The 24,678-nt window shown below is 40.9% G+C and overlaps 1 protein-coding gene across 1 annotated transcript in view; it reads right to left on the reverse strand.

The window, feature by feature from the left end:
- Iqch (IQ motif containing H) overlaps nt 1-24,678 on the reverse strand; it is a 219,227-nt gene that overhangs the window by 157,785 nt on the left and 36,764 nt on the right. The window contains exon 3 of the mRNA XM_042687745.1: nt 24,390-24,506. Coding sequence (XP_042543679.1) covers nt 24,390-24,506 — 117 coding nt within the window. The remainder of the gene's footprint in view (nt 1-24,389; nt 24,507-24,678) is intronic.

The following is a 24,678-nucleotide window of genomic DNA, read 5'->3' on the forward strand; positions in this document are numbered from 1 at the left end:
AACCACAACTCCCCTTCTGGCTTCTTGCTGATTAATTTAAGATAAGAATATCATGTTGGGCTGGGAAGGTGGCTCAGTGGTAGAGTGCTTGCCTTGCATACATGAGGCACTGGGTTCAATTCCTCAGCACCATATAAACAGAAAAAGCCAAGTGGCACTGTGGCTCCAGTGGTAGAGTGCTAGCCTTGAGCTGAAGAGCTCAGGAACAGTGCCCAGACCCAGAGTTCAAGCCCCATGACCAACAAAAGAAAGAAGAGAAGGAGGAGGAGGAGGAGGAGGAGGAGGAGGAGGAGGAGGAGGAGGAGGAGGAGGAGGAGGAGGAGGAGGAGGAGGAGGAGGAGGAGGAGGAGGAGGAGGAGGAGGAGGAGGAGGAGGAGGAGGAGGAGGAGGAGGAGGAGGAGGAGGAGGAGGAGGAGGAGGAGGAGGAGGAGGAGGAGGAGGAGGAGGAGGAGGAGGAGGAGGAGGAGGAGAAGGAGAAGGAGAAGGAGAAGAAGAAGAAGAAGAAGAAGAAGAAGAAGAAGAAGAAGAAGAAGAAGAAGAAGAAGAAGCAGTAGCTGCTGCTGCTCATGAACATTTCTGCTGGGGCTAACTTGGAACCAGTTCTCAGATACCAGCCTCTGTTGAAGCTAGAATTACAGGTGTGAGTCACCAGCATGAAGCTGTGGATGGCTTTGGTTAACAAATAGTTCTTTTCAACAAATGTTCATGAGTATTTGACTGGCATGAACCTTTGTACTCTATACCTGAATTGCATCTAGAGACTTAATTAAGATCTGAATTGTATCTGGAATCATCTCTTCTGTTCTAAAAACACCACCATTGTTTTCTACAGTGAATATTAGGAGACTGGATGCCAAGCTTATTTTTTTTTTAAACAAGGAATACATCTTCTCTTTTCTTTATTGGGTTATTTGTTTTGGGGGCACTGAATAGCCTTAAATTATTGGCTTCTCTTTGTCTTTCATATTGTGGTACTTAACTATTCATTTTCTAAAGCATGGATTTTTTTTTTTAGTCGGTTGTGGGGCTCGAACTCTGGGTCTGGGCGCTGTTCCTGAGCTCTTCAGCTCAAGGCCAGCGCTCTACCACTTGAGCCACAGAGCCACTTCTGGTTTTCTGGTGGTTAATTGGAGATAAGTGTCTTGTGGACTTTCCTGCAGCGGCTGGCTTTGAACCACAATCCTCAGATTTCAGCCTACTGAGTAGCCAGAATTACAGGCATGAGCCACTGGTGCCCAGCAAGCGTGAATCTTTTTAGAATAGAACATTTTAGATTACATTTCCCAGCATGTCCCCATGGACCTGTGACAAAATTTAAGCCCACCAGATGTGAGGGCAGCCTTGGGTTATCTCCTTGGAAGGGATGACCCTCTGGACAATCATTTTCCATCCTATGGGCTTCAATGTATAAAGGAGCCAGCAGCCACCATGAGAATGAGAATTTCCTGTAACCACTTACATAAGGAGAGGATGGAGCCTCCGAACCAAAGGAGCCACATTGCAAGAGGCAGCTTAAAAAATCCCCTACTTGGTATCTGTGTCCTCTGTTACAGTCAACTTTGCAATCACCATGAGGTCGAAGAAAGATCAGATTCACAGGTACCAATCTTGCTTCCGTGGAAGGCCTAGAACTGTCCCTAAGCTTCTTTTGCTCATGGCTAGCACTCTACCACATGAGCCACAGCATCACTTCCAGCGTTTTCTGTTTCTGTGGTACTGAGGAATCGAACCCAGGGCTTTGTGCGTGCTAGACAAGCACTCTACCACTAAGCCATGTTCCCAGCCTACTTTGTACAGCTTTAATTCTGCATACCTTTCTCACCCCCTGCCTCCAATTCTCCCTGTACAAACTGAAGCCAATGTCTGTACCCCTGAAGATAGCTGATGTTGTACTATAGTGCTGTCTTCCGATGGCTGCCATATAATCAATCTCTGCCCTTTACCGTGTCTCTCTTTGGCATATGGGGTCAGATATAACTTGGGACTCCTGGTCTTTGGGGTATAAAACCTCCAGTTTCAACATCCTGGATCACATCAAGCAAAGTTGTCCCACCAGATGTGAGCTTCTCCTTCTTCGTGAGGAAGATATAAACTCTCAAGTCATTATACTTGGGGGGCTTTGTTGCAGCAGTATAGTTTGCAAGCGAATCAATCTGCAGATCCAGTGGCTTCAATTTATTCTCTTGCCCCTTCCCTCTACATTCCCTGTGCTTACAATCTTCTCCACATTGATATCTCAATATTCAGAACAGACAGTGTGCTGCTCCTTCTATTTATAGCTTATTTATTAATTCCATAAAGCACTTTGGTATTCAAATCATTTGTTTTTGGATGTCTACAGTCTCCCTTTTTATCTCACTCTGCTAGTCCATCATCTTGTATTTGAGCTCTAGTTTCCCTTAATTTATGTCCATATCAAGCTGTGCTATTATGTGTAAAAACTGTGAAAAAAAATCCTCTGTTCCTTGAGTTATGACTCTTTCAGACTCTGTCTTTTGCAGCCCCTGACTCTCCCTCCCTTCCCTCTCCTCTTTGTTTTGTTAGCTATGGAGCCATATGGACACCGAGAAAATATGAGGCTGTAGCCAGTCAGTTACAGTGGCTCATCACTTCAGGTGGCCATGTGCTTTCTCACCTAGCCACATGTGACTATTCATTTTTCCAGGTTTTCTTCATGCCTCTGCTGCCCAAGGGTTTGTCTAGAAAGCTTCAGTTAAATGTGTAATCTTTTAGGTTCTACCCCCTCTCCTGAGGGAGAGGTGTGTGTGTGTGTGTGTGTGTGTGTGTGTGTGTGTGTGTAAACTGGTCCTGGGGCTTGAACTCAGGGCTTGGGCACAGCCCCTGAAGTTTTGTACTCAAGGCTAGCATTTTAAGACTTGAGCCACAGCTCCACTTGTGAATTTTTGCTGGTTAATTGGAGATAAGAGACTGCCTGGGCTGGCTTTGAAGCTCAGCTTTCTGAGTAGCTAGGATTACAGGTATGAGCCATAAATCATATATTTTTATTTACTCACATGGTGCCTCTCTAGGCAACTTCAACATAAATATACCTTAAATGTATTCAGATAGCATCTGCTTTGTTTTAACCTTTATATATAAAGCAATAACTTATTAATTCACATCATGGATAGTTTGAGTTTACTAGGCAAGTGTTTGAGCCACATCCCTAGCCCTTTGGTTTGCATTTATTTTTTAAATAGGATCATCTGCTAATTTTGCCCAGGTCAGTCTCAAACCACAGTCCTACCTCTACCTCCTGAGTAGTTTGAACCACAGTATCTTGGCTTGTTTTCTGAGATAAGGTCTCACTAATTTTTGCCTAAGCTGGCCTCACATCGTGATCCTCCTGTATCTTTCTACATGTGGCTGAGATTCTAGTTGTTTCCAACTACACTTGAACTTAACATAAATGTTTTGTGGAAGTGTAGTGTTCCATGTATGTGGAGTGTGTGTCTGTGTATTGATACTAGTGTTTGAATTTAGGGGCTAGGTGCCACCATGAACTGTTTCCACTCAAGGTTTGGTGATCTACCACTAAGCTACAACACCACTTCCAGCTTTTAGTTGGTTAATTGGACATAAAAGTCTCACAGGCTTTCCTACCTAGGGTAGCCTTGAACTTCAGACCTCAGATCTTATCCTCCTGAATAGCCAGGACTACAGATTTGAGACACCAGTGCCCAGCATCATTTCTTTTTTAAGAGGTACAAATTCTAAGGTCACTACTTGATGAATTTTTACCAAGTGAACACTGCAGGTAGCCAGCATGTACCAGAGGAAGTAGAGCATTACAAGCACCCCAGGAGCCCCACTCCCAGCAATCCACAGCCCAAAGGCAGCCACTATTCAGAATTCTACTGCCTGCGTATGGACTATTTTACACTTCACATGAATGGATTGTGACAGTAGGAATTCTTTTGTACCTGTCTTTTGCCTTCAGACTTCACCACATGGTTGCAGATAACAACAAAAATTCATGTTCACATCATGAACTTTTAACTATTGATTTTGTTTTAAATTATACCTATAAATGTAAATAGTGAGACACAAGCCTCTAGCCCCCTGCTTTTTTGCCACTATTTGTAATATTCCTTCCTAGAGTGTTCTGTCTCTCAAATCTCCTATTAACCCCCTTTCACTCTTGAAAAAATTAGTTTAAAGATGGCCTCTTTTAGGAAATCACTTCTGAGCTCATCTTCCTGAGTCTCTATAGCTTTTTAAAATAAATTTCACTTGTTACATTTTAACATATCAAGATTTGTATACCATCCCAAAGCCATTACATAATTCAGAGCTCATCTGATTTATTTTCTTATATGACTACAGCAAACAATTTAAAAATAACTAAAGATTTACTGCAAAGAAACAAAGAGCATAGACATATCAATAACAAATACTTTCCTTTTTGATAAAGGTAATACAATAGTAAGATTAAATAATAGCCTTTTGGTAGTGGTAAGGCAATTTATTTCACAAAGATTAACCGTTATAAACTCTGGAAAAATATTTAATAAACCACTATTTGAAGATACCAAGAGAAGTTGAAAGCAGGCAGATGCTAGAAGACAACTAGTCTCAGAGAAGGAAACTGCAAGGAGTTGAGATTTATGTGTGAAAACAATACATGTTTGCCAAAAAAAAAGTGTAAAACCTTCATTACATGTATATATGAAGTTAAAAGGCAAGATTGGGAAAATATACAACAGCAATGTGTGGATGGTTCATGCCTCTTAATCCTAGCTACTCAGGAGGCTGAGCTCTGAGGATCAAAGTTTGAAGCCAGCCTGGGCAGGAAAGTCCATGAGGCTCTTACCTCCAATTACCCACCAAAAAAGCAGGAAGAGGAGCTATGGCTAAAGTAGTAGAGCACTACCCTTGAGCACAAAAGCTTAGAGACAGCACCAGGCTTTGAGTTCAAGTCCAGAACCTGCGCACAAAAAGATAAGAAAAGAAGAGAAGAGAAGAGAAGAGAGAGAGAGAAAAAAAAGAGAAAACCATACCACAGAAATGCTCTAGCGGCAGGCTGGGAAGGTGGCTCAGTGGTAGAGCGCTTGCCTTGCATGCATGAGGCCCTGGGTTTGATTCCTCAGCACCACATAAGCAGAAAAAAAAAGCCGGAAGTGGTGCTGTGGCTCAAGTGGTAGAGCGCTAGCCTTGAGCTGAATTGTTGAGGGACAGCGCCCAGGCCCAGAGTTCAGGCAACACGGACCGAACCACCCCCCCCCCCAAAAAAAAAGAAATGCTCTAGAGGCCAGGTGCTGGTGGCACAACTGTAACCTAGCTACTCAGGAGGCTGAGATCTGAAGATCATAGTTCAAAGCCAGACCAGACTGGAAAGTCCATGAGACTCTAATTACAAGTAACCACCAAAAAACCTGGAAGTGGAGCTGTGGTTCAAGTGGTTGAGTGCTAGCCTTGAGCAAAATAGCTCAGGGGCAGCACCTGTGCCTTGAGTTCAAGCCCAGAACCAGCCCCATAAAAAGAGAGAGAAGAGAGAGACAGAGAGAGACAGAGAGAGTCAGAGACAGAGAGATTCAGAGACAGAAAGAGACAGAGGGAGAGAAAGAGCATTATACAATAGAAATGCGCCAAGTTGTTTAGCTCAGAGAGTCTGGTACTGCAGACGGTGTTTCTGTCAGTGGTGGAGCTCAATACAATGATAGTCTCCTAAGAGTATAATGAAATTGAAAATAGGTTATACCGGTCAGGACACTGCTAGTCATATAAAAGTAGAGCACATACAATTACATATGGTAGATGACACTTGATAATGAACTATGATGATTGGTCTATACATTCACTATACCATACTTTTTGGAGTGTTCTGCTTTTGAAAAAAAATTTTTTAACTTTACTATGCTGTGTTACACTGCTAGTAGTCTTATATACCTTGTGCTTATCATGCTCTGGATTGCATACTTTCCCCTTGTAATTGATTTAAGCCCATGCTGTTGTTTTGTTCAGTGTGTGTGTGTGATAAGTATGTGTTGTTTTGTTCAGTGTGTGTGTGATAAGTATGTGTTGTTTTGTTCAGTGTGTGTGTGTGTGTGTGTGTGTGTGTGTGTGTGTTTGTATGATAAGTATGTGTCATATATGCTAGGCATTTACTACAGTATCAAGGCTTATCTCTCTTTTTTTGTCAATATGAGAGTTTGATCTCAGGCTTAGTGCTGGCTAGGTGGATGCTCTACCACTTGAGTCACACCTTCTGCACATCTAGGATTTGATGATCTCTATTACAAGTACTCAGAAGGAAGCCCATCACTAAGTGGCATGTGCTTGCTGGGTCACTCTGAGCTAAATACTCATAGGTATAAGTATGGAAATGGAAGGAGATGAAAAGTTTCTAAGTGTAAGTGAAAACAACTCTGTGAAATGGGAGATTGAGTTGGAGAAAACAGTGTGGCCTTTCTCAGTTTCTAATAATAGTCAAGCCTCACTGTTGCCAAAGACCAGAGGGATGGAAAGGTTTCACTGAAAGGGAGAAAGGAGAAGGGAGGGAGGGAGAGAGAGGGGTGGGGGGAAAGAGAAAAAGAAAAGACATATATGAGGTCATAGCTTTCAGATTTGGAAGAGGTATTGGGATGGTAAAGGGTTAGTTGGCAGCAGAAGTGACAACATGACTGTAAACAGAGACTCCAAGAGTGTGTGAACAGAGGTGAGCATGAAGAAAATTCCAGAAGAATTGTGACTTTGAACTCACTGCAGTCTGAGCATGAGCATCTGCATGCAGGCCCTGTGTAGCACATCCCATAAAAAATTACAGTTTATTATGCTATCCCCAATCCCTCAAAAAAAGAAAGAAAGAAAACCAGGAACTTCCAGTAAAAATGTCATAAAGTCTAGAAAATTTTCCATTAGAATAGTTGCAATAAATCTAGCACTTCCGCAACTTTTATCAAAATGTGCTTGTTTCTCTGGCTGGCTTTGAACCATGATCCTCCGATCTCAACCTTCCTGAGTAGCTAGGATTATAAGCCTGAGCCACTGGCGCCTGGCTTTGCTGCACCTTTGTAAAGAGCCATAATTCACAGCCGTTTTGTGACTCCCGGCAGCCTAGAAGTAAAATACCAGTCTAACTCTTTAACCTTGGGTTTTATGGACCTATGAAACAATCTTTTCATGGACTATATATCCCATGGAACATTGACATTCCAAGGAACCAGCATTCACTGGAATGCAATTTATAAAATATAAACTCAAAGGTTTTTTTTTTTCAGGGAACTAAACTAATGCATAAGTAAAAGTATACTGCTACAGTTTGTTAATATTAGACTATTCTGTAATTATGTGATAATTTGATTTTACATAAAACGTTAAAGAAACTTTATACACACTGATGGAGCTGGAAGTGGGGGCTCACACCTGTAATCCTAGATACTCAGGAGGTTGGGATCTTAGGATTGTAGTTCAGAGCCAGCCCAGGCAGATGAATCTGAGAGATTCTTACCTCTGATTAATCAGCAAAAAGCTGGAAATGGAGGTGTGGTTCGAGGAGTAGAGTACCAGCTTTGAGTGAAAAAGCCAAGCAAGACAGAAATTCTTGAGTTCAAGCCCTAGTATACATACACACACACACACACACACACAAACACACACACACACAAACACACACACACACAAACACACACGCACGCACACACAAATTTTCTGATGGATTCAGACTAACAAAAACTTACGTTTTTTTTGTTCTATTTTTTTTCTTGCTATGTTTCTGGTATTTATTTATTTATTTGTGGCACTGCAACAGAAATCTTTTTTTTTCTTTTTTTTCCCAGCCCTGGGACTTGAACTCTGGCCCTGGGCACTGTCCCTGAGCTTTATTGCTCAAGGCTAGCTACAGTATCACTTCCAGCTTTTTCTGTGTATGTAGTACTGAGGAATCAAACCCAAAGCTTTATGCATGCAAAGCAAGCACTCTACCACTAAGCTACATTCCCAGCCCCTGCAACAGAATTTTTTTTTTCCCGGTTATGGAGCTTGAACTCAGGGCCTGGGCACTGTCCTTGAGCCTCTCTGTGATCAAGGCTAGCACTCTACTACTTAAGCCACAGCAAAACTTTCAGCTTTTTCTATGTATATGGTACTGAGGAAACAAACCCAGGGCTTCATTTATGCTATGCAAGCACTCTACCGCTAAGCCACATTCCCAGCCCAACAGAAATCTTAATCTAGCAAAGTTAGTCACTTGACAAGGAGAAGACCTGGCTTACATCTCCATCTGTCACATACAGAAGAAAATGTGTTCAGTTGAGACAACACTAGGAAGTGACTTTCAATGGTAGACATGACACTTAAGATCAAAGAAAGATCTTATGGCTGACTCATCATTTGCTATTATGATTGCATTTGTTCTCTTGCTGTAGACACTATGCCAGGCTTCTAGGTATTGTTGTTTAAATACTGGCTGGGGTCTTAAGTGAATGAAGTTTAGTCCTAGTTTACCTCACACCAGCAGAGTGGAGTTAGCACACAGCTGCCGACCTGCTGGGTTCTTGTTATTTAATTTGGCAGCCCTTCCTGAGCAGTATGGAGACTCTGACTTCAATGACTCCACTGGGCTCTGCCATAATTCCTATACTGTATCAGTAAAGGCTATGGAGGAGATGCCTAAGCGAATCTGCCAGGGGGCTGGCTGTGCTTACAGACCAGGTATGTTTTGCTGAAGTCAACAAATGAATTAACCTCAAATACAAATTAGGTCTGTTAAAAAACAAACAAACATTAATTCACTTAACAGTGAGATAGACTTTTAAGAAATACATTTCAACCATCTCAATATCTTGTGCAAGTGTGGGTAAGTTTTTCCATTTTGCACAATTTCTCTCAGAATAATTTTCCTATATTCTGAATCTGATTGTCAATAAAAAAATATATCTCAAAAAAAAAAATATATCTCAGCTAAGTGTCAGTGGCTAATGCCTGTAATCCTCCCTACTCAGGAGGCTGAGATCTAAGAATTGTAGTTCAAAGCCAGCAAGGGCAGGAAAGTCCAAGAGATTCTTAGCTCCAATTCATCACCCAAAAAGCTGGAAATAGAGCTTGATTCAAGGAGTAGAGTGCCAGCCTTGAGCAAAAAAGCTGAGGCAATACGAGGCTTTGAGTTCAAGCCCCAGTCCTGACTGTCACATAAATAAATATTAAATTTTTTAAAATAAAATAAAATTGATAAAAAATGAATAGGACAAGACTTATACAGCAGATATGCACCAAGTACTCAGTTGCAATAACAAGTACAAAATAAAAAACACTAATACCTTCTGTGCACTTTACCACTGCAATGAGATGAACAGGCAGTTTCTCTTGGCTGACTTTACTGCTTTACAGGTTGAATGGTGGTGTCCTACATAGGGAAGGAAGGATACGAAAAAAAGTACAATGACCAGAGACAGAACTAAGGACATAAGAACTGTAAGAGGTCTTTGAAGTAATTTGATTCCATGCCATAAAGTTACAAAGAAGTAAACAAAGCCTCAAGAAATTTCACTAAGTTGTCCAAAATCACATAGAAATCAGTGATAGATCTAGGTTTGAAGCTCAACATAAACACTGACTTTTCTTAACCACATGCACATGAGGATTGTTAATATTGTGTGAGGTTATGGTGGGTTTTTTTTTAATCTTCTGGGTGGGAATATGGCTTAGTGGTAGAGTGCTTGCCCAGTGTGCATGAAGCCCTGGGTTTAATTCCTCAGTACCATATAAATAGAAAAAGCTGGAAGTGGTGCTATGGCTCAAGTGGTAGAGTGCTAGCTCTGAGCACAGAGTGTCTCAGGGACAGAGCTCAGGCCCTGAGTTCAAACCTCAGGACTAACACCCCCCTTCAAAAACATAAAATCTTCCCCTATGGTTTCCAAAGTTTTTCTCTCCTTTTACTTTAATTCATCTGGGATTTTTTATGGTATAGAATGCAATGTTGGGGTTTAACTTAGTGCGTTTTTCCCCAAATAATTTACCAAGTGACTTAGCACCATTCATCCTTTTCCCATTGACTTGTAGTGTCATCTTTATTGCACTCAAATTGTTTTTTACACAAAGGCCAATATCTAGGTTCACTTTTCTATTCCATTGATCTGCCTGTGAATTTTTTATATCTGTAGAGGGCTATTATAATTACTGTAATCCTCTCATATGCTTTAGTGAGTGGTAGGGAAAGTTCACTTTCATTCATCTTCCTTAGGGAAAAAAATGAGGTCTTTTACACATTTATTCTTCTAGATGATAAACAGTGGCAGGTTGAAAAGGATTAATATTCCACTCAAACCAAATAACACCCATAAGAATTTCCACTGGAATTACATTAGATACAAAGGTTAACATGGAGGGAACTGATACCTTGATTATAAGCATCTTTTTCTGTTTCAGGAACAGGATATAACTTAACATTTATTTAAATGTTCATAGATATCACTCATTAAAGTTTTGGAGTTTTGTTCATGCAGATCCTGTACATTACATGTGATGATTTGAGAGGAAGAAGGAGGAAGAGGAGAGAGAAGGAGAAAGGAAGGGAAGGGAAAGGGTAAAGGAAGGAAAAGGGAGGAGAGAAGGAAGGGGAAGGGAAGGGAATGGGAGAGAGAGGAAGAAAAATGAGGAAGGGAGGGAGAGAGAAAGAGACGGAAGGGGGAAAAAAGGAAGGAAGGGAGGAAGGAAGGAAGGAAGGAAGGGAGGGAGGGAGGGAGGGAGGGAGGAATATACACATGGGAAACGAATCTACTTATATGTTTATAATTATTCCAAGCTAAAGAGATCAAAGTCATATATATTTTAAGAGACTATGAGAATGTGAAAGGATATCATAATCAGAAAACGGATGGTGGGGTAGACAAAGACTCATATTTCTTTTTTTTGGGGGGGGGTCCAGCCGTGGGGCCTGAACTCTGGGCCTGGGCACTGTCCCTCAGCTCTTCAGCTCAAGGCTAGCACTCTACCACTTGAGCCACAGCGCCACTTCCGGCTTTTTTCTTTTTGCTTATGTGGTGCTGAGGAATCGAACCCAGGGCCTCAGGCATGCAAGGCAAGCGCTGTACCACTGAGCCACCTTCCCAGCCCAAGACTCATATTTCTATGGTGACTGCCTGGACTCTGTGCACACTCCCAAAAAATGAGTTCTAGGATTAATGGTAAGGGAAGTTGAGTATAGGGCTGGAAGTTGGGGCTGGAGATGGAGAGATGGGAGAAATATTACCCAAAACCATGCCCAGTGAGACTAGACCCTCCCTAACCCTTGCTTCTCTATATAAAGCTTCCTCTTCAAACATTTAGTTTGATTACATTCAATTAAGTCAATCATTTATTAAGAACCTCCTATGCACAAGCATTTTACAAAGCTCTATAGGGAATATGAACATGAGAAGAGATTGCTCAGAGGTCTAGCAAGGGAAAAAGATATAAAATTCCCATTCTAGTCAAGGTATTACTGCAAACCCATTCTAGTCAAGGTATTACTGCAAATGTAGTAAAGCATACTATGATGATCTAGGCAAGGGAAAATTAAATCTACCTGAAGAGATCTGAGAAGACTTTTTTTTTTTCCAGTTGTGGGGCTTGAACTCTGGGCCTGGGCACTGTCCCTCAGCTCTTCAGCACAAGGCTGGTGCTCTACTACTTGAGCTACAGTGCCAGTTTTCTGGTGGTTTATTGGAGACAAGAGTCTCACAGACTTTCCTGCCTGGGCTGGCTTTGAACTGCAATCCTCAGATCTCAGCCTCCTGAGTAGCTAGGATTACAGGTTTAACTTTTCTGTTTTGTTCAACAGAGGAGTACTCAAATGAAGTCCATGGTATTTTATTACTTAAATTAACCTAACAGCTTAACTTAATTGTAGGGATCTTTTTTTTTTTTTTTTTTTTTTGTCGGTCATGGGGCTTGAACTCTGGGCCTGGGCGCTGTCCCTCAGCTCTTCAGCTCAAGGCGAGCGCTCTACCACTTGAGCCACAGCGCCACTTCCGGTTTTCTGGTGGTTTATTGGAGATAGGAGTCTCACGGTCTCTCCTGCCCGGGCTGGCTTTGAACCACGATCCTCAGATCTCAGCCTCCTAAGTAGCTAGGATTACAGGCGTGAGCCACCAGCGCCTGGCTAATTATAGGGATCTTGAACAAGTTGTTATTCAAAGTTATTATTCAAAGTTATTATTCAAAGTTATTAATCAATGCACCCAAACCAATAGCAAATTTCTATTGATCCTGTCCATGCTGGGCATTATGCTTGAAAGTAGATACCATCCTTTCTCCTCACAGAGGCTTACTTACAATCTAGGTAGAAAAGTTTCCATCTTAAAAGAACTAGCTCCTCATATTCTAGACCTTGGTGACTGCAGCTCTTTTATGTCTATCCTCGACCAGAGCAGAGAAATCTCTGCATCTAATTCCTCTGCCACTTAAAGAAGAAATTCTAGACTCAATACCTGAGCTATCCCTCCAATTTAAGTCAAAATCACCATACTCTGCCAAGCACTTGTGACTCCCTCTTGTAATCTTAGCTATTTGGGAGTCTGAAACAAAAGGATAATGGTTGAGGCAGAGGCCAGCACAGACGAAACAGTTCATAAATCCCTCCTCTACACGTAGTTGGCAAGGTGGTATGCACCTGTCATTCTAACCTATGTGAGAAGCTGAGATTAGGAGGCCCACAGTTCCCACACAGAAAAGTCCATGAGACAAAGGAAAAAAAGTTGGGTATGAGATGTGACCCATAAGCCTAGAATAGACAAATTGTCCTGGGTGCTGGTGACTCACACCTATAATCCTAGCTACTCAGGAGGCTGAGATCTGAAGATCACAGTTCATGGGCAGGAAAAGTCTGTGAGACTCTTATCTCCAATTAACTACCAGAAAACCTGTAGTGGAGCTGTGGCTCAAAGTGATAGAGCACTAGCCTTGAGCAAAAGAGCTCAGGAACAGTGCTCAGGCCCTGAATTCAAGCCCCCCCTACTGACCAAAAACAAATAAATAAAAGGCAGATCATGGCCCAGGAGTGTACCTGGAGTAAGAAGTGAGATTCTGTCTCAAAAGAAACAACCAACATGAAAAAGGACTGGAGGTAGGGGGCTTATCAGTAAAGCCCTTGCTTAGCCAGGGCAAGACCCTGAGGTTCAAACACCTGTACACCACAAAACAGCAACAAACCCTAATTAAATAAATAAAACAAACAAATCACCAGCCTCAAAGCTACTTGGGAAGCAATATGGAGTAAATGAGAAGGTCACTTTGGAATCAGGCTGTTGAGTTTGAACTATATGATCCATCTGTGTGACTTTGGGCAAGTTTCATTTAACCACTTTTGCCTCAGTTTCCCCAAATATGAAATGAAAGTAGTAGAGGTACTTAACTCAAGAGATCACCCCTGTATAAAGGGCACTTAAACCCCATGCCCAACCCAGAAGAAACCTTTAGGATTGCTGGCTATTGCTTAACACTTAGACAGTGCTCCCTGAGCTTCGGTTTACAACACAGCCTGGAGCAAAAGCACAGCCAGGTGTCTTGGTATTTAAGTTTAGAAAGTAGAGGATGTTGAAGGAATTACCTTCTGTCCTATTAAAGTCTAGGCTTTACACTTGAAGTGCAGGTGAACAGAATAATAAACTCAAAGCAGTAGAAAGAAATAGAAAGTGTAAGGCTTCAATTTCACAAGCAAGAGAGTTATATAGTTTTGAAAATCACTTACTGAGAAAGCTCTCCCCCAAAGTATGGCCATATTTAAGTACACCAGCATTAGCTATGCAGGGAGAGGTGGAAGCTAGAAGGCTTCTTGCAGTCTCCCAGGTCACTGTTTTTATTTACAGATTCTCTTAGGAGCCTTCTATAAGGACTGGCCTCACCTTAACTTAGGAATGGAATAGGGCATTTGGAGCTCAAAAAAAGCGTTTTCTTAAGAACAGTCTTAAAGTGGTCAGTTCCCAGATGAGCTCGTGGGAGGTGCAAGTACATTTAAATCTGACCACTACGCACATAGGGCACCTCTCTCTCTCCCTCTCTCTCTCTTCCTCTCTCCCTTTCTCTCTTTATCCCTTCCTCTCTCTCTCTCTCCCTTTCCTCCCTTTTCTCCCCCTCCCTCCCCAACCCCCTCTCTGTGCTGGTACTAAGGCTTGAACTCAGGGCCTCATTCTCTCCTTTGGGTTTTTCACTTAAGGCAGGTGCTCTACCACTTGAGCCACACCTCCATGTCTAGCTTTGTGCTGATTAATTATAGATAACAATTCAACTTTCCTGCCCAGGATGGCTCCAAACTGCGAGCCTCGGATCCCAGTCTCCTGAGGAGCTAGCATTACAGGTGTGAGCCACTGGTACCTGACTTCTTGCCTCTTTTCTTGCCTTTCTCTTTCTCTTTGCTTCTCTCCTCTTATATCGTTATGGTTTTCCTCACCCTCTCAATAGTACAATATTTAAGTAGTAAATACAAACTTGTTACTAGATGTGTCCCTCATTCCCACCTTGAGTGGTCAGCTCTGTGTAGAAGCTGATTTAAATGACAGATCAACTAGGAGTCTTTTAGAGTAGGAAATCAATCAACAGGAAGGCAATGGTCAAGAGCACCAGGTGCCAATTGTGCTCTGGAATCAGACAGGATTCAACTCTTCTAATAATTGTATTACTGGAGCAAATCTCTATGCTGAAGTTTCTTTATCAGTATCATGAGGATTAAGGAGCTCAGCACAATTCAATGTAATTCACATGATCAACCCAAGCAGCCAGTAGCTATTTGTTTAAAAGGTTTAAAAGGGCATTGGTGGCTCATGCCTCTTACCTTAGGAGGCTGAGATCTGACAATCAAGGTTTGAAGCCATCCCAGGCAGTAAAGTCCCTGAAACTCTTAACTTTAATTCACCACCACAAAGTTAGAAGTGCAGGTGTGGCTCAAGTAGGAGAGAACCAGCCTTGAACTAAAAGGTCAAATGAGAGTGCAGAGCTCTTAGTTTAAGACCAGTACCAGCACAAAATGAAATCAATCAACTTATAAAAGGTTGAATGAGAGTCAGGATTTCCAGTGTTCACACAGCACTCACCTTGCAGGGACCTAGTCCTGTCCTGTGACTGGTGTAGCTTCACAGATGGATACATCAGAATATCAATGTGTGATGCTGCTTGCTGCAAAAATCATCCAACTTGTTATCCTTAGTCAATTTCCCTGTTCACAAAGCTGCCTTCTGATGGGGCTTTTGGCCATTACAACCCTCCTTAGAATACATGCAGCCACATTCCGGCTTACCCATCAGTCACTTCAGAATTCATTTAGACACACAGGGCAAAATCAAACCCTCATCCTGTAACGTTGAAAGGTTTATACCTTGGGCTGTCCTAAAGTAGAAGCACTATAGAGGGCTCTGAGCTACCAGCTAGCTTCCTACATTCAAAGCCATTCTAGCCAAGGGCCAGTTGTTCACACCTGTTATCTTAGCTACTCAGGAGACTGAGATCTGAGGATCGCAGTTCGAAACAGTGAAGTCCATGAGATTCTTATTTCCAATTAACCAGCAAAAAGCTGGAAGCAGAGATATAGTTCAAGTGGTAAAGTGCCAGCCTAGAGTAAAAAAACTAAGCAACAGTGCCCAGACCCTGAGTTCAGGCCCCAGTACTGGCACCAAAACAAAAAACAACCCACACAATATTGCCTCCTCTTTCCAAAGCACTGGGTATAAATCATTGGCCTAACAGATATGGATAACTTGAAGTTCTCTTTCTTGGAACCACACAAGTTTTCTAAAATTATCTCAGCTAATGTTTAAAAGTCAAGAGATTTTCAGAAAGAGAAAAGAAAAAGAAACCTGATCTTGTAGTTGCAAAGGGCTCTAGATCTAGCTGAGGTAAGCTGCCTCCTATAGGAACTCCACAGTTCAACGCCTCAGCCACTGGATCCAGCCTTTATACCCAGTCAGGTCTGGCCTGGTGTACCCAGTTGTGACAGGAATGTCACTGGGCACTGGTGGCTCATACCTAAAGTCCTAGCTAGTCAGGAGTCTGAAATCTGAAAATCCTGGTTCAAAAGACAGCCCTGGGCAGTCAAATCCAAGAGATTCTTATCTCCAGTTAGCCAGCAAAACGCCAGAAATAGAAGTGTGGCTCAAGTGGTAGAGTGCCAGTCTTGAGCTAATATCTAAGCAAAAGGCTGAGTTCAAGCCTCAGTACTGGTGCACACACACACACACACACACACACACACAGAAAGAATGAAAGGGGGAGGAAAGGAGGGAGGGAGGAAGAGAAGAAAAGAAGGAAGGAAGGAAGGAAAGAAGGAAAGGAGGGAGAGATGGAGGAAAGAAGGAGAAAACTCTAGACATTTTCTAAACGTTTTTATACCTTGCAAGCAGGAAAAAGTCAGAAAATAAAAAGCCATCAGGGCTGGGAATGTAGTTTAGTGGTAGAGTACTTGCCTAGTATGTATCAAGCCCTGGGTTCAATTCCTTAGTACCACATAAACAGAAAAAGCCCGAAGTGGCACTGTAGCTCAAGTGGTAGAGTGCTAGCCTTGAGCAAAAGTAACTCAGGGACAGTGCCCAGGTCCAGAGTTCAAGCCCCAGGACAGGCAAAAAAAAAAAAATTTCACATGAACACCACTTTTCCTTCCCACTGAGCATAAGAGGTGACAATTTGAAAGACATATGTGGCAGAAACACTAGTCTCCTGGATATTGGTGAGTATAGGTGACTGAGACTAAAAGTGCGTTGGTGAGAGGTGAGGCAGGGAGAGTCAGGCTGACCAGGGCTTGAGGTCAGAACGTAGTGCTAGGGGAGAGAGTAAGGAGGACAGAATTTGGTTGTCAATGAACCACCTCTAGTCTCTATCCAGCTTTCTAGTCACCACTAGTCTACCCTAACAAGTCCTGCTTTGGTTGATGTTAAAGAATGAAGTGAAATGTGGGGGTTGTGGTTAGGGGTCCCAGTGGGGGCATGCAGTATTAGGGCAGAAAGTAGGAAGGAAATCCAAACCACTGAGCTAGACTGGATGTGTGTGGGAAAGAGACAGAGCTGTATGGAAATGGTCAGGGAGAGGCACTGCCTGAAGAACTCTAATTAGGCAGTTTCGTGCACATCTAGCAAGTTCTGGAGATAATGTGGTTCACAAAAGTACTATTGCTTTATAGCCAAAGGGAGAGGAAATAAAGTGTAATAATCAATGAGGATATCAAAGGATGGAGAATTGTTTGGGAGAATTCTAAAGATGCCCTTCAGTTAGAGCAGCCAGAGCAGTGATCTAATTTCATAGATCTGCCTGAAGCCTTTCCTTTTATGATCCAGACTGTGATCACACAATTAGATTTCAGTGGCTCATTCAAAGCCATCCATCAATTAGCCCAAATCCATCTTTTGATTCTTCCAAAAATGATTAGGTAAAGGTCTGAGCCACCTTCCTTGATTCTCTACCTTGGCTGTATAGCTCCTCAGGTCACACCCATCAGTCCCCCTAAGCCCTATCCTTGGGAGGCTAATACTCATCAGCCTCTTCAAGACATAGACACATCTGCAAAGCACCAAACAAACACTGAGCTGAAAGTCACATACAACCAGGGCTGCGTCCCAGAAGATGACATTCAATGAGCCAATTTTCCTTCTCAGATGGAGACGAGGAATCTTTAAGTGCCATACTTTGGCTAACTTGGTTTAGCAGTGACAGAGAACAAGACAAACTCAGGTCCTTGAACTCTCGGTCTTTGGCTGTCTCTATTAAAGTATTCACAGCCTCTTAGTTGCTGGTGGCTCATGCCTGTATTCCTAACTACACAGAAGGCTGAGATATGAAGATAGCAGTTCGAAGCCAGCCTGGGCAGGAAAGCTTATAAGATTCTTATCTGCAATTAACCACTAAAAAAACCAGAAGGGGAGCTGTGGCACAAGTGGTCATATGCCAACCTTCTTGAGCAAAAAAGCTGAGAGACAGAGCTCTGGTTCTGAGTTCAAGCCTCAGTACCAGCACAAGAGAGAGACAGAGACAGAGACAGAGACAGAGAGACAGAGAGAGACAGAGAGAGACAGAGAAACATTATATAAGGCAGTGTTTGAGAGTCACATTGCTTCAAGTTGACAGCCTGAGGAACCACCTCTAAATAAATATCTTCTGGGTTTACATTACACATTTGGATTCAGAGGCTAGGTTTTCAAGAAAGTGTATGGTGACTCATTCTAATATGTGGTACTTACTTCTATTCTGCTAAAGAGGTGTTTTTTAAAGATTAGAAATGTACACTTGAACTCAAGTACAGTTTAAGGAACAATAGGCTAGCAAACTGGAGAACAGCCATTGTATTTACTCATCTCAAGTACCTCTTAGTAGGTAATTAACCTGGGCCATGATAGAAACAATTCTATTAGGCCCATTTCTCTTGTGGATAATGATATTGTGCAACCTGCCATAGTGTTTTGCTTGCTTCATTTTAAATGGAAGACTTACTATAATATTGCAAGCACTATTGCTTTTGTGGCTGTTCACGTTTCCTCCTTGTGAAAACAGTAAATAGTTAAAAGCATGAACTCTATTTTGTTCCATAAAAGAACAATTCTTATGAAAATCTAGGATTAGCAGTCTACATATACCCACTTTTTGGGAAGTTTTCTGTGCCATCAACTAAGAAAAGTTGATGTTTTTTACATGCAAAATACAGCAATTTTTAGGGGTTTTGCTCTGATGTATTCTTTGTATTCTGTGTGAAATAGTCTATCACAGAGAGTTCTAATTTGATGCTATCTGTGCTTCTATTTTTCCTTTCTTTTCTTTCTGTTTTCTCCTTCAATTTTCTTTTCTTTTCTTTTTGTTGTTGTTGCCTGGGGTTTGAACTCTGAGCTTGGGAGCTGTACCTAAGCTTCTTTTGCTCAAGGCAAGCACTCTACCACTTGAGCCACAGCACCAATTCTTTAAAATAGTTTATAGGAGATAAGGATCTCACAGAGTTTCCTGTGTGGGCTGGCTTCAAACCATGATCCTCAGATCTCAGCCTCCTAAGTAGCTAGGATTACAGGTGTGAGCCACCAGTGCGTGGCTGCTTCTATTTTTAATATATAAAATTGACAGAAAATGATTATAAATTCCAGTCAGGCATCAGTGGCTGATGCTTGCAATTCTAGCTATTCAGGAAGCTGAGATATGAATCATGGTTCCAAGTCAGCCCAGGCAGGAAAGTCTGTAAATCTCTTATCTCCGATTAACCAGCAAAAAGTCAGAAGTGTGGCTTGGGTGGTTGAGTGGAAAAAGCTAAGAGACTAGCACTCTGGTCCTGAGTTCAAACACAAACACAGGAATAGCGAAACAACAGTACAATACATGATGATTGCTAATAGAAATATTTTCAGAGCACTTCTTGGCCCCCAAATCTCTGCTATATGCTTTGAATCAGCTCATGTAAGTCTCTATACCATCCCATGAGACACTCTTCCTAAGGATATTTTACTTATGAGGAGATGGAAGCTGATGCTAAGAGGTGCTCGACTAGTCAGGGTTCTAACCAGGCAAAGTGATACAACATCACCATACCGAGTGCAGAAAAGTGCTTCAAATTCAGCGGAGGGTTGCTTTAGGAATGTACGTGGGATTTTAGCACAAAAGCTCAAGAGCCATAATGTTTGAGAGAAGTGAACGAACACATTGCAGCTAGATTGAGATGGGGGCAGGGGCAGAGGAGGGCAGAGGTCATTACTGGGGCTTGAACTCAGGACCAGCTTTTTTCCTCAAGACCGGCATTCTATCACTTATACCATAGCCCCATTCTGGCTTTTTACTGGCTAAATGGAGATCAGAGTCTCATGAGCTTTTCTGGCTTTGAACCATGACCCTCAGAGCTCAGCCTCCTGAGTAGCAAGGATTACAAGTGTGAGCCACGGGTCCCTGGTGACAAGTGCATGATGAATATTACTTAATGAAAAGATGCTTTCAATTTCTTCTCAATCTCAGAGCAGGGGGCCTTGGTGAGAGAGCCGTGCATTGGCCGATGTCAAGTCCCTTTCTTTGGCCACAACATACAAGGGCAATGCACCACACCACCAATCACCACCCGGCTACCATGTTGAAATACATTTTAGAGGCCATGAATCTGGAAAGTTCTGAAGAGCCATTGTGCTTTCAAAAACTCCCTGTATGAAACCAGAGGAGAAGGCTGGCTAGGATGGATAGATGAAGGGATGCCATCTCAGACCTTGGGTAATGACTGTGTGTCATAAATAGGATGTGGCATTTCAGAATGTCTTTAAAGCTATTTCCTTTTGTTCAACTAATTTAATTTACCAAATGCTCCTGGGGAAAGGGGGAGGGAATCAAGATGCTGACTCCACATTTCCTGAAAGGAAAAAATCAACACTTTCTTTTGAAACTGCTCTCAAGGAAATTACATCTGATCGTTGTCTGCTGCCTCCCTCCAACTCTACCTCTGTCAAAATCCTGCCCTGGCAGGTGTGGGAAAGAATAGACACAGAACTTGGGTGAATACCCACATCTGTTTTTGGAAAAAGGGAACAGAAGCAGCACAGAAGGAAGTAACAGAGATAATTGCTGGCTTGAACTACAATACATTTTACTTGTGGGCAGAGGGCCAGCTTACAGCAGGCGAAATATGCAGGCCTATCTTATTGGAATTCAAGGGTGGGCCTCTGTTCCTGTCCGGAGACAGCTGTAAACCAGCAGCCCATAGCATCCCAATCAGGCCCTGAGTTTTGTCAAGGAATGCTGATATGTACAGAAGCAGCTTTGTCTGCCTCCACTGCACCCCTGCCTGGTGAGAATGACAGTCAATCTCTGATTCCAGATGACAAGGACTGGATAAAAACTTAAAACAAATGGCGACCTTTCAAAAGATTAATTTGTTTACCAACGCAATGTTCCCTCTTTGTCATTTGAGATGGCTGGGGGGTGACCTTCACTTTTCCCACAGCTAGGCTGAGAGGATGCTGACTAGAGTCATCTGTTAAGTTAACTCCATCTCAGCAATTATTCCCTTTTTTATTTTTAGTGACAAGAGGCTTTATTAATTCACTCTGCTTCTTGTTATGGTTTATAAATGCAACAAGCTCATTCTGAATTACTGCAGTGTAACATCAATTTGTTTAAATCTAATTCTGCTCCCGTTGCCAAATTATGTTGTGACTGTAATTGTGGCCATATGCATGGGCTTAAAACACAATCATGTTTTGAAATCGTCTCTCCCCTCCCCCCCCTCCCTTCCCCTTCTTCTGGTGCTTCTTCTAATCATTTGACATTAACACAATTGCCTCCTTTCCCATTACTCCAGCATCTGAGAAATAATAGTGCTTTCCATGAGAAGGATTACTACGTTACACCCCAAGTGAAAGAGTAAAGAAGGAAAGCATGATTTGTGAAGTGTGCTCGCTACCCAGCTAAGTTAGTGAAAAACAGTGCCATAACATATGACTCATAAAACCTAGAAATCATCATAGTATTAAATTCAACCTCATGAATAAATAAAAGATTCTAAGTTTACATTGCATTGTATATTTATTTATTTATTTGGAAAGTGGGACCAAAGAACTGGTATAATTCTACAGTAACTCAGATCTTGCCACAAAGAAAAATGTTTTTATGATTCTTTTCTAGGTCATAACAGAAGCAGAGTTATTTGTGCAGCAATTTAAGCAATGTTTGGTTTGGCTATTTTGTTATGCATTCATAATTGTTATTTTTAAATTCATGTGAACAGATTTAATGTTTCATGCCTTTTAAGAAACACTTTTTTATTAAAAATAATAATAATAAATCAAAGTCAAATTTTCTGTAGATCTTTTAGTATTTCTTCATTGGGAAATCTTACGTGGAACTCGACTGTTAATTGTTAACTGTACCTGAATTTCTACTTGTCTCCTCATGCCAATGAGAACCATCTCAAAAGCATGTTAGAACATTACTTGGCTCTTTTAACTTGCAAGATTTAAGATATTTTAAAAATCATTAGTGAATTTCACTTTCATGGCTTCTTATGGATTTTATATAGCAGAGTTACGTAAGATGACACTCTTTGAGAAATTGTCAATACTACCAGGCAAGCAAGAGGTGGCCAGGGAGTGAGTATGTGTGTTGTCAATGCCCAAACTCTTCCCTCAGCTCCTGGTCAGGGATCTGATGAACCTGATCATCAGATAGAGAAAATACCACCAGAATCACAGAACTCACCCTGTCTCTTGGATATGTATCCGAATTTGCTAGGCTAAAAATGCCTACCATTATTTACAGGGTTTTTGACAAGTTTCCTAAGAAGTGAGGAAATACATGGCCCTCGGCAGCCAGATAATATTAATCCCCTTTGAGCATTAAGAGACCATTTAAAAGGCAATTTGCCTCAATGCTGCTTTTCTAATTAACTATATATCACTATGCTGGACACATTGGTTCAGTCCAAATAAGTGCTTTAAAAAATATTTCTGTAAGTGGTAAATCACTTGTATTTACCTCCAAATGCACTACAAGATTGTTTAAAATCAAATACTCCACTTCCCTCAAAGGACTTGCTTTAAACAACACTTCTATTTTATAAATCCAAAAGGAAAACACTTTCTCGGTGTTGTCACATATATGGATTAACAACAAACAATAAGAAGATTAACTCGTGATTGGCAGGCCAGTAGTTTGAGCAAAATATGTCTCTTATTTTATGCTCACATAGGGACTCCTCCTTGGGCCCTTCTCAGTATAGAGAGTCTCACTACTTTCTTTCATAGCTTTCCTTTCACTTAACTAAACTTACTCTATTAACCTTAATAAGAATATAAACAAATGAATGAATAAACAAATTAAAAATAAAGCATGCAGATGTTGATTTTTAGTCGATTTTTTTCAAAAGAATATTATAATAAATGGATATGTCATACAAGGCAAAGTGCCTACTCAAATCCTCTTTATTCAAAATACCAGGGGACAATATCCAAAGTACTCATTCTCTTTGGAAATTTTATATATATATATATAATATCTAAGATTCTTTCCTGAATTTTGAGCTCCTTATTTAACTCTGAATTATACCTTGGTCATAAGCAAAACATGACTTTCACTACATCTTGAGGGAGGTCTTTAAAAACTTCAGTACTCATCAAGAAAAGTTTTCAGGAAATAAAGCAGTTGCCTGGGGTTGCAAAGCTCTGGCACTGTATCAGCTAAGTCAATATTAATTCTAAATCAAGGAGAAAACCAACCACAACAAAAGAGAAGTCTACTTCTGTCTATACAGCCAGAGAAATATTTTTATTTCAAAGGTGTTGGGACCCATGGGAAGCAGATAAAAACTCATTCACATTATTCACACTGACATTTTAAATAAAGTTTCAGCAGGAATAAAAAGATCTAACTTTCTGGCTATTTCTTAGGCTATGAAAGTATTTCTATGATAAAATGCTGTTAGGCTAAACTTGCTAGAATAACATAAAGCACACATAAAGAGACTGAAAATATATTTCTAGGCTACAAGAATGGAATAAAGAAGGTGAAAATGTTCACGAAGGAAATTGGGAAGATTAATCTGAGACTATTAGGGGAGTTAGAAATGGCATTTCAATTTAATCCTAAAGCGCATCTCACTGTTATTCTTAATTTCGTCAGAATAGATGCTTAAGAGCTTTTGAGAGATGTCAAAAATGAAAAACGTATTTTTAAATGTATAAGTTGCACCTTAATTATCATTTTTAATGCTGAAATGATCTCAAACTATTTCCCATTTTAAATGAAGCACTATACTTCAAACAACACACAAAGAGTCTTTGCTTTGGGACACTAACAACAGCAAGTCAGTGTCAAAAGCACTTAAAGATTCTGAGATCCTAGTCATGCAAACCTACATTGGATTATTTTCCCTCTCATTATTTTGCTGACATAAAAAGCTGGACTCTGCTTGCATCCAATGCTTATTATTTAGTATCCATCATTTGAAGTGGTGGATACACCATGCTGCTGTTTCTTTGGGTTTTTCTAGCCTCCTATAACTAAGATACAGAATATTTAAAATGTCTGTACTCATTCTCTTTTTTTCTTGTTGTAAAGTCATTTCCTTCATAAAAATGTTGCTCTAGATTATTTATATATTCTATATTATATTATTTATTATTTATATATTCTAGATCTCAAGATCTACAATACTTAAAATGCCTTACTCATTCAGTTTTTGGCTGTAAAATTATTTTACTCCCTGTAAAAATCATAGCTCTAGATTATTTAGGCTCATCAACCAAAAATAGAGAAATCTGAATGAGATGAAAATAGAGTTTTGAAAACAGATTTATTTATATTTTCTTCACTATTACTAATTCTAGACAGAATGAAAGCTACTCCCTTTCATTTTACAAAAAAATAAAATTCCAAGGACAAAAGGATCACAGTCTTATAATCCACATTCCCTCTTCTACTACTAAGGAAACGACTTTTAATTCTGGAAAAAAATTAAGACCTCATTTAAACAACTCATTACTTACATATGCTTTTCTCTTGTTAATACGTGGCAAACTGATTCCATAGTATGCATTCACAGCAGCTCTGTGGTGGATGTTTTCAGGATTCTGCATGATTTTCACATTCAAGCCTAGCTTTCTCTGAAACAAAGAAGCGATGAAACTTTCATGCCAGAGGAACAGAAGTGCTTCCTAATCCTTTGTATACTGAGAAGAACATAAAGTTCTTTGAAAATAATGATTTTTAATTCTCACTGAAGAAAACAGATTTGGATCTTTTAGGTTACTAATCGGTCCTTTAAGAAAGGGAACT

The sequence above is a fragment of the Dipodomys spectabilis genome, unplaced genomic scaffold, assembly GCF_019054845.1.
Source record: "Dipodomys spectabilis isolate Male_0828 unplaced genomic scaffold, ASM1905484v1 ptg000108l, whole genome shotgun sequence".
Lineage (NCBI taxonomy): Eukaryota > Metazoa > Chordata > Mammalia > Rodentia > Heteromyidae > Dipodomys > Dipodomys spectabilis.